At 33.7% G+C, this 11,343-nt stretch overlaps 1 protein-coding gene across 1 annotated transcript in view; it reads left to right on the top strand.

Moving 5' to 3' along the window:
- Positions 1–10,418, top strand: part of LOC112680288 (protein Skeletor, isoforms B/C-like) — a 52,295-nt gene extending 41,877 nt beyond the window's left edge. The window contains exons 7-14 of the mRNA XM_025550328.1: positions 3,695–3,794; positions 5,770–5,972; positions 6,418–6,616; positions 7,706–7,851; positions 7,915–8,083; positions 8,228–8,421; positions 8,546–8,773; positions 8,836–10,418. Coding sequence (XP_025406113.1) covers positions 3,695–3,794; positions 5,770–5,972; positions 6,418–6,616; positions 7,706–7,851; positions 7,915–8,083; positions 8,228–8,421; positions 8,546–8,773; positions 8,836–10,275 — 2,679 coding nt within the window. The 3' untranslated portion in view covers positions 10,276–10,418. The remainder of the gene's footprint in view (positions 1–3,694; positions 3,795–5,769; positions 5,973–6,417; positions 6,617–7,705; positions 7,852–7,914; positions 8,084–8,227; positions 8,422–8,545; positions 8,774–8,835) is intronic.
- The last annotated feature ends 925 nt before the right edge of the window (positions 10,419–11,343 follow it).

The raw sequence follows: 11,343 nt of genomic DNA, 5'->3' as shown, positions 1-11,343 counted from the left end.
CCGATCCCCCAACGGGTGTGCTTACAAAATATTTGTTTTTAAGTTTTCACAACATTCTGGTAGCAACGTATGCCGGTTTACATTCCAATCCGAGTGTCGGGGTCGTTGCAGTCTACAACGGGTGACTCTGGTGCAGTATGTCACAATATTTTACACTCCGAGCGAATTGCAAATATTATTGTTCATATCACAATACATAATGTTTCTTTCGACCTTTTTTCCGAACGGTCGGACCGCCAAGCGAACATGACTTGTTCTTTGAGTTCGGAATCTGTCTACATTACATATAATTAAAGCTTTATGAAATTTGGAGAACTTATTTTGTTATCTCTTGGCTCAGGATCAAACATCTTTGTTAAAATTGATTTTTTTTTTTTTAAGTATCAAAAAATAATTATTTTTATTCGTGGTATATGGTTTAATTATTATTTTGTCCAAAAATTTATTGAAATTTTTCATTGAAATCATTTTGTTACGTAATAGAAGTAATTGATATTTTTTTAATCGTGATTACACATAGATTAACGTTTTCGTAAATAAAGTAATGAAATAAAAACTATAAAAGGTAATGAAAAACAAAGTTAAAACGAAATAAATGTCGAAAACATTTTCAAAAGAGGGGTTTTTGACGCAGAGAAGTTAGAAATATATTCGGTAAAAATGGGAAGACCGATTAGTTGAATTGTATCGCGGTAGCGTTTTACTTATTCACTCATAATAATACGCATTCGAACTATGACGTTTACAAATCATATTTTGGCGTTGTTATTTTTTTAATTTTCTGTTGATGAAATACTGACTTACAATTTCGCGCTTAAAGGGTCATATATATCTTATACAATTACGTAAAATTATTTTATAATGAAAACTTTAATCGAGTTACAAATATTATTACAATATTTTGTAGCTTGCAGATAAACATGTTTATACATATATATATATATATGTACGATGTACGCTGTGTTGAACCGACCTTCACTTCATCGCGGTTGGAATGCGACAACATCCGTGCGGTCATTATTGCTTTTAGGTGTATGCACACAAACAGTGCACGAGTAAAACACTCATTCGTCTTAGTGACCCCACACAAGGTTTGTGCTCTACACTGTACGACGAGCTCTCCTGCAGCCGTGGTGTCCTGTTTGAGGAGCGAAACGCAGCCGTACATTATATAATGAGACAAACACTTCTCGGACTCGACTGCTTGCCGACTGACTTTTTTCTTCGTTATTTTTGTGTATTCATCACCTACTCGGATTTCTTCATGCTATTTCGCGCATTTTCCGGTGCACAACTCGTGTGGTATCCAATTACTGTGAGCACGGTTAAAAAAATTCAAGCAATTCATCAAAGTGTATAATAATACACACACACACACACACACACACACACACACACACATATATATATATATATATATATATAAATATATAATACGACCACGACACGGTACTTTCTTTGCTCGGTTTCTCTTTAAGCGAGGCCCGCCCCGTTATTAAGAAGGACAAACGCACGAGTTTTTTCTTTAACAAGCGTGCGGTGTGTGTGCTGCGAAACCCACGATAATTATCCGTGTTCGGTGCAGTAGTGCACTTTATTCCGTCCGCGATGTCCAATGCAATCTAATCGTTTATACATGGAAGTCATCATCAATGATATACATACATTCGAGAAAACTGCAACGGAGACGATGCAATTCTGTTTAACACGTGGACGTGTATAGTGAATTATAAGATGATTCATTTGGCTATAAGAAACGGAAATTAAACTATATCCCATAACCCTTTTTCAAACGCATGCTAAACAGGTGCTTGACGTCGACCGCGCAGCTGTGCACTGATTTTTCAATCTTAGACTCATTTGAAAAACTTAATTAGTTGACTCGTTTTCGATATCTTGTATAAAAAAAGAGAAGAAAATTGTTGTGTTCGAAGATTTTTACTAGAATCTTCGTACAAGTTTTATGCATTGGAGGTAAAATTATTATTTTAAGGTTACTTTAATGTAAGTAAACATTTAATCTAGAAGATACGGATACACGCAAACTCATTGTATGCACCGCAATCACTTTAAATACAAAGTAAAGTTTTTCAGTTGCCATTTTTTTTCAAGTTTATACAAGCGGTCAGTAAACGCTGATTTTATACTAATTTAATATCCCCGTTTTGCGCTTGTATTAAACTATCGAAGTTTTATGCTACAAATTATAGTACAACTTGACACGAATAATAAGTAAGACGAAATTTCTATAAATATGTATTAACAATATCTAAACATGATGACTTGTGAGCTTTTTTTATTTTTTATTTAATTTTAAAATCGATTTCGTAATCATTAACGTGATTAGATGTAGTGAGATAATTTATTTTTATATAAAACAATACTACAATAATTTAAATGTTCTGGATGTCTCCGAAACGTTGACAATTTACAACACCATAAGCATTATAGTAAATTGTACATAAATTATCAACCAGCTTTTATCAGAGCCTCCACCGGTCTTTTTAAAGCACTCAACGACCGTCGACCAAGTACGATTACACTTCAGTTTTTTTTTTTATAACGATCGTAAAACAAAATTATGCATACTTTTTTACTACTGAAATGTCGAGTTAGATGGGTCTTGAAAGCTCAATGCGTACATTATTACAATATACACATACAACAAATAAAAGAAAGCGAACACGCTAAACACACACTCTTTATCGTCTGCGTATCAACTGCAATAGCGTGACCAAGGGTAAGTTTAAACGTTAGAGTTATAAGACAAATTTTTTTGTACACACAAAAAAAATCAAATTCATTAGTAATTTTTAATTTTACGTGTTACTAAATAGATGGTTTATTTAATAAATATTTGTTGTTTAGACTAATCTTATAATATCATCGCATCTTCACTGTTAATTTTTAGTAATTTTATATTTTTAATGACTGCATTCGATCTATGGCTAAGTGTGATTATTTTGTAACTTTTAACTTACCCCTTACATATGCAAATAAGATATTCAACCTACTTATCACATATACACAAAGAGCCTAAATTTTCTTAAAGGACTGACGTCTTCCTTTCTCCTTACCATTACCGAAAAAAAAAGTTAAAACTAGATTATAAATATTTTTCATATTATACAATATAAAATGACTTAATTTGTTCAGTCTTAATAACAATATTTTTATTATATATTTATTAATTAAATTTAAAAATAAACCCCTAAATCAATTTTCTTAAAAAAAATATATATACATAACATGCATAATATACATTTATATAACTCAAACCTCATTAATTAAAAAGTTTCATGCTCTAAACGTTGATCCTATAAACTCAAATGACTCTAATGATTACAACAGTCATATAAGCTCCTAAAAAAACTTATTTCCCATCTACCGTAATGTGTTACATGAAATAAATGTTTTGGAACATGCTTCTTTATCGGTCAGACATTTTGTCACATTTTTATGTAGTTAACCTATTTAAAAAATGTTTAAGAAATAAAATAATAATCATTCCGTATCAAAAAAATTAGATTTTGTATTAGTCTCAAAAAAATGTTTCATCTAAAAGATGGTGTTTAGGATCTTTTGTTGCTTAAAAATGTACGATTCTTGAATAAAATTAACTAAATACTGTAATTTATGTTTGTATTTCATATAAATTATTAATATGTGTAATATGTGTGTATTCTGTTTTTAGTCAAAATTAAACTGTGAAGTATTACACGATCCTTTAGGATACGAAGTGCGATGGGCAATAGCAGGTGACAGCATTGTAGTTCAGTTGGTGGCTAAGTTAGGTAAGAAATTGTGTCTAGTATACATTTTTAAAAATAAATGTAAGTTGTATAGAACAAAGCTATTGTGGAATTCAAATGTTATTTAATATCTTGACTAATATATATTTTATACAATATTCGAAGTTAGAATTAAAAATGTATTTAATAATGAAATATTTCATCAATAGCCATGTCGTATAAATACAATTGATCACAAAACTCCGATTCGACAGTAAAAAATGACACAATCAACAATACTGCAGTTATATATTTTTTTAATTGAATTATTATACAATACAATGGAACGAAAATATAGTGTAATACTACTTCCAACGATAGTTCAAATCACAATAAATAAATAATACGATGAAGCATTATAATACTGGACAAAAGCATTTTCAGTAAATTACTTACTTTTTGTACGTAGTTATTTTATCAACAAAGTATAAATATTCACATACTCTATAGAACTTTAATTATAATAGTATCTATCTATTCATTTATTATAAATTTCGGTATGAGTAGAAAATATGTTTGAAATTCAAATAAAACTGTTTATTGTTTTGTAGTTTATTTAATAGTATATTACGATATTATCTAATAATCTATTAAAAATCTATTAAAAAAAAAGTCAGAGAATTTTTTCACTTTAGAAATAATAATTAAAAAAAATAACCAATTTAATAAAATAAAAAATTATAAGTATTATAATAATTAAAATTATATTGACCAAGTAAATATTATTTTATTACCGTTAAAACATTATAACACAACGATGAGATTGCATATTTGACTTCTTATTAAATTAAAATAAAAATATTTTAAACTTGCATGAAATTTGGTGATTTTTTAATCCTCATAACATCTTATATCATGATACACAACACTACAGTTTCATTAAGTATGCATTACACAGAGTTAAAACTGTACGCAAACATTTATCATCACGCTTTTGAACATCAAATTGATTGTTGATCTAATATTACCTTACACAATCTTGACAGTATCACGAATTGTTATTGCTTTAATCAACAAAACATTCTTTTTCACACGTTTCCTCCCGGAGCACTATATAATCAGAGCATACGGATTTCAAACATGATTTACAAATAATATCATCATCATAAAATACAGTAAATATTTTTTCTTGTTTTCTGTGGGCAAATAAATTACTCTAAGCTAATTCGGCGCAGATATTGTATAATGTTTATTATTTATTTTCAGTATGCTTATATTGCTCACCAAACGCTTCTCACGAATTCTTACGTTTAATTATATAAAAATTTGCAAATAATAGGCACGTATATAGGTATGAATTATTGTAAGATTCAAAATAAAAAATATGTCATCATTGTGACTTTAAATTAATTTTATTAAAATGTAAATACCTGAAGAAAATATATAAAAAAAGTACACATTTCACATCCAAAAGATTATATTTATAATATTTTAATGTAACTGTGTACAATGGTTTTATTATGCAGTTGTGCGTAATATTATTATGCAAATAAAATAAACACAATAACGTCGGTTGGAATTTCATATTTCCAAATACTTTATTTCATTTCACATTAGATTTTTATAAAATGATGCGATATAAAAAATAAACATATTAACTGTTTAAAATATAATAAAACTATTTTCATCCCATGGAATATCAAAAAATATTTGTTTAAAATTAAGTTGACAATACTTTTTTCTTTGAATTATTTTTGATCCATTAGAGACAACAAACGTTTGGACATCAAACGTAAAAATGTTATAAGCAATAATACATCATCATCTCCTGTATAGATATAGCTCAAAGGACTACTGCTGTATTTTTTCATACATATTAGTACATACTAATATTTCTACTGGTATTTCCTTTTCTCCCGAACGTATAGCAACATTTTTATTCAATATTACGTTTAAATTTCCATTTTCTTTCTTCTTTTTTTCCACCGAATTTCAACATTCTCTTTTATTGTAAACAAACATTATTATTGGTTTTCAGAAGCCAACCAATACATGGCTTTTGGTATTTCCGGTTCGCCAACGACAAACCGTATGGTCGGAGGTGACGTAGTCGTTGCCGGAGTGGACCAAAGTACAATTAGTGGTTTTGCTCAGGACTATTACTTGCTGGACAAATCACAATGCATTGTACAACAAGAAACTGGACAAGTCAGTGGCAGTTGCCCCGATTCTAACATTCAGGTGAGCACCCGCGGTAACTATTTTAAGTATGAAAACACTTACATGGCCACGATTTCGTTACTCTCGAAACGCACATTGTTCGATTTGAGTAATACTAGCCGCATATTATGAAAACCATTTAGAAATCGCTGTTTGAGATTTCGCTTGGTCCAATACGATTCGGATAGATAATTAAAACATCGGTTAAATGTATATGGATACGTCAGCCGAAACGCGAATCATACGCACTACTCTGACGTCATGCTATATACATAGTTTTATGCATTCCATATCATAGTGTTATCTGTATCGAATCGAGGAGTCGGTTCGACGCAGGACGTGTGTTTTGCGGTAGTGATTTATAACACGTGAAAGTTATACGAGCAATGTGTGAATATTATTATTGTATTAATAAACCACGCGACCGGCACAGGTATGAGAACTAAACGTTTATGATATTTTCTAGGGTCCGGCCGGTGAAAGTGTTCGTTTGTTGAATGCGGCCATAGTCAACGGATACTCGATAGTCACGTACCAGAGACCATTGAAGTCCAAGGATAATCTCGACTCACCCATATTGACTAATAACAGTCAGGCGATCATATGGGCAATTGGTCCTTTGAACGACAAACACGAAGTCTCGTATCACCCAGTGTTCTCCAAAGGTATATTAATAATAGTTTAGAACGCGTATCGATGGACATGATGCTCAATGAACTTTACTGTGCGCATACTAGTTACGATGTACACTGTACGTACACAAGCTTATGTATTGATGAACATGTATACCGAATCACATATATACTCGCATTGATAAACCACGCGTCATATATGTGTACAAAAGTAGTTCTATTGTTACAAGTACACACAAAGCATAATAGACACAGTGATCACGAAACGGAGTAGCTGTATTATAGTATATACATGTATTTGATTCCGAACGAATAACATTAAATGTTTTGGTTTTACAATGATGTATATTATCTTTGTTTAAATTTTCTATTAGTTTACGAGAACCGAAAAGATTTCGAAGATATGGATTTGGCAAAATTTTTTTTTCAAAAGGTTTTTAAGTTATAAATAATATGCTAACATTAACTTTTTTTAATGAACATTTACGATTTTAAGGATATTCGATCCGAAATTCATTGTTTTTTTTTTAATTTAATTATTTTTTTTACTCCAATCATATTTGTACAAATTAATATGGCTAATACAATAAACGACTTACACTCGGTTTAATCAGTGTAATATTTATGGGGTTTTATTTTTTCTTAAAGACCGGTTTTTAAAAATTCAATTCATTTTTATACATTGTTGCTGGGAACTTAATACTTAATATATATTTTTAAATTTAATGTGGAGTTCGATATATATTCATAGAGTCTAAGGATTCCATCATCAGTTGAATTTATAGAACAGTATAAATATTTCAAAGTATAAGGCTCAAAAACACTTTTGAGTACTGTATAAAACATTACGATTTCCACGTATTTTTATAGTAATGTGAATTTTATTCTTATACTTTAGGTAATGTTTGTTTATTCTTAAGGACCGGGCTTATTTACGACTGCACATTATTCTCATCATTGGTGTAAGCTCTTATCGTTAAAAAACGTATCAAAATATAACAATACACACATTTGCTCTTTGCGTAGCTTGAATAATAATACTGCACTTACTTGTATCAGATATTATTATAAATACACAACATTACGAGTTTTCTAATCTATATGTTTTAATATTTATTTTAGAAACAATAAAAATTAATTTTGGCCGTTTACCAGAATGGAACTGTCCTATTCCAGACACCGATGCTAAATCGGTTACAGTTCATAACGATATTACAACTGTACAAAGTATACCAGACGTAACAACCAGTCAAAATTCAGTGAAAGAGGTAAAATGGGACTTAAAAAAAAATTATTTTACGATAAGCTTATCTTTTGAATAAATTTTCCAGGTAACCCCTGTTAAGAAAATCCGCCCTCGTCCGGTTCCCAAACCCGCTCCAGTGGAAAACAACGTTGCGTGGGACATCCCAGCAATACAATGTTACGAGCCAGATGATGGTGTTTTCTACGCTCAGATGGGTCCCACGGGAGGAAAACACGGTTATTCTGCTATTACAGGTCAATTTTTATTCATCGAGAATTAGTTTATCGTATAAACAAATGTTGGAGTATATACAACAACAAAAAAAATACTAAACTAAACTTATTCGTGAATTATAAGCCAATAACGTTTTATCGTTTCGCTTTTATCTTGTATTATAGGTCACGTCGGTTGGGGCATTTCTTGGTATATTAACGGACTACTTATACCGGAAATAAATGTCGTTAGAGGACAAACGTACACGTTTGTCGTCGAAGGAGGATTGGATCCAGAAATACCAGCGAAATACCACCCATTTTATATCACTGACGATCCTGTTGGTGGTTACGGTTACAAGACGGCCGAAGAAAGAGAGGTGATTTTTAAACATAAATATATAAACACTGCGCCACGCTATGATATATTATATTCTAAATATTTATTGTAACGATCGACCGGAGACTGATTTTCGTGATTGTACTCTTTGTTTGATATCGCAGAACATCCGAGTGTTTGCCGGAGTCAGCGTTAGCAAGTCGGGAGAAGTGATCCCCACGGGAATCGGTCGCTTGTGCAATTGGACTCCGGACCCGCAACAGCCTTCGGCAGACGAATTCGTCTCCTTCGGCGCTTACCAGAGGACGTTGAGCTTAGCCTGCGACAACGGGGATCCCGGAATAGTGCAATGGACCCCAGACGCGGATACACCAGACACGGTCTACTATCAGGTAACAATGGTGTTAATACGATTAGCTCGTAAAACCGTTTGTATCATTCCGCGGATTTTTAGTGTTTCACGCACCGCCACTTGGGTTGGAAAATCAACGTATTGGACGCGTGCGATAAGGAACAGCCCGGCACCCCGGAAACGTATGCTCCAGAAGACTTGCAATCCAGGGGCAGTATCCAGTACACAACGAGGGTGAAACCGGACGTGGAAAACGATCGGTTATACGGTTCCAACAACAACAAAAACATGCTGATCGACCCACGAGCGGTGACCAAACATCACGATGGCAACATCGTGCTGACGGTCCCCGGCGCGCTCGAACAGCACCTGAGGAACGATTTGTACAGGTCACCACCGCCGGTTCACCGGGACCAGCAGCAATCGTTCGCGCACGACAACGGTTACCGGTTCCCGTCGTCGTCGGCCGCCTCGCAACAGAACTTCACCACCATGTACGCGTACCCCAGCACCAACTACACGTACGGCGGCAACGTGCCGTTTTACATGCCGAAAACTCATTACGGCAGTCCGCAGCCCGTCAGATCGTCCGCCTACGGCAGCAACCACGTGGCCCCGCAGCAGCAGTCGTTCGCCAATTACCGACCAATCAGGCAGCCGGCCACGCAGCATTACCATCCCTTGCAGTCTAACGGCGCCCCCGGAGGCCAAATGATGTTCGACCCCAAGCAGCCGGTCGCGGTCAAACACGGTTACCGGGTGTCCGGCAAACGGTTGCCGCACAACGGCGCCGCCCATCACTCGGTCGTGTACAAGAAACCCATTTACAAGTTCACCGGTCATCAGTCTACAGCTCCGGTCGCAATAGCCTATTATAATCCCGTGCCACCGGTACCTCACCCGATTATGTCATCCGCGTACCCCGGCCAGTTCCAACACCAACAACAGTTCGTCCACGTGCAACCGCAACAGTTCGTCCACGTGCATCCACAACAACAACAGCAGCAATTCGTCCACGCGCAGCCGCAGCATCAACATCAACAGCAACCTAGCACGTCGGTTTCGCAGTCGGTCTCGGTGTCGTACTCTTCGTCCAAACACCAAAATCACCAAGGCGGCGGTGGTGGAAGTGGCTACTCGCAGCCGATCCAGAGCAGACAAGAACATCAGTTACAGGGAGGTTTTGACCCCAATACCGTGGTAATCGAGAGCGGTTTCAAGCCAATCTTGCTCAACGGCGAAGACAGCGTTTTCCAAGACAGGTCCGATGGGGACGCGGACGGCTTAATCACGGAACCTACGGTCAAGTATAACGAGAGGAAAATGAGCAAAAAGTTGATATCCAGGAAACTCGCGGCGGCCAAATACGTGGGAGCTGCGAAAGAAGACAACGAACGCACCGACCGACCGGCGGTACCGGGTAGTACTGCGGCTGCGAACTACGACTACGTCACAGCGAACGTGGACCACGAAAAACGACCGACCGCGGAAAACGCCACGGAAATCGCGAAACACAATCCTGCCGAACCTGTCGTTTTATAATGACGCAAATATGTAGTGCCTAGTTATTATTATCTGTAATTTACACGTTATAATGCCATAGTATTATGCCCTCGTGTCGCGGGAGTTGTATACTTACAACTTTAATCAATTTTTGTAAAGGTAATTAAAACATTTTAATTATAATATTAACTTTATTATTATTATTATTATTATTATTATTATTATTATTTTTTTTTTTTTATAATTTTTTGCATTTGAACTATTTTTAAAAACTATTTGTTGTAAGTTTAAATCGTATAAATACATATTATAAAACATATGTATATATATATATTATTTTATTTTTGTTTGGTTGAAAACAATGTCAATAAAATCGTCCATTTTTCAAAATATGTATTTTCTTCGTAATCATAACATTTGTTGTAAGCACTATTTTTTTTCTTACAAAACAAATACTCAAGATTCAAAATTTACTTACTAAAATTCGATACTTTTTGAACATTTACATATTAACAAAAATTAATTATACACAACCAGTTGAGGGTTAAAACTAACTTTTGATAACTTCAATTTTACTTCATCAAAATTATTAAATAATTTCAACTTCATAAAATTTTAACGTTACGAATTTTAAATAAAAAATATTTAAGTAGAAAACTCTTCGTACAGAGTGCTTTTCACATGGGCAATTATACGTGGCATTTTCTCGAACTGGGGACCCGAATCATCTTATCATTTTAATTTCAACAGGAAATATAAAAAAAAACATCATATACTCAGAAGTCTTATAAAATTCTTATTTTAATTCTTTTTTTTCTTCATCAACTTCAATCAAATTCTTTATCAACCATAAGTTATTTCTTTTTTATCTGTATTTATTTTTATCATTTATAACGCTAGAAAAATTTCAATTCATTTTCATTAATCGTTTTTTTATATTTACTTGCTGATCACATTAAACAATAATATTTGAATAAAAAATTAACGGAGTTCACGGGCGAAGCTGTAACGGGTCGGCTAGTTTATATATATATGATTAAAAAATGTTGAAATAATACGATTTATTTTTTTTCCAATCTGTACGACTCAAATTAATGTACAATTTAA

Source organism: Sipha flava, unplaced genomic scaffold (assembly GCF_003268045.1).
Source record: "Sipha flava isolate LNK unplaced genomic scaffold, YSA_version1 176_pilon_pilon, whole genome shotgun sequence".
In the NCBI taxonomy this organism is placed as follows: domain Eukaryota; kingdom Metazoa; phylum Arthropoda; class Insecta; order Hemiptera; family Aphididae; genus Sipha; species Sipha flava.
Note: the sequence above shows the minus strand (reverse complement) of the source record. Positions and strands in the feature narration are given on the sequence as shown.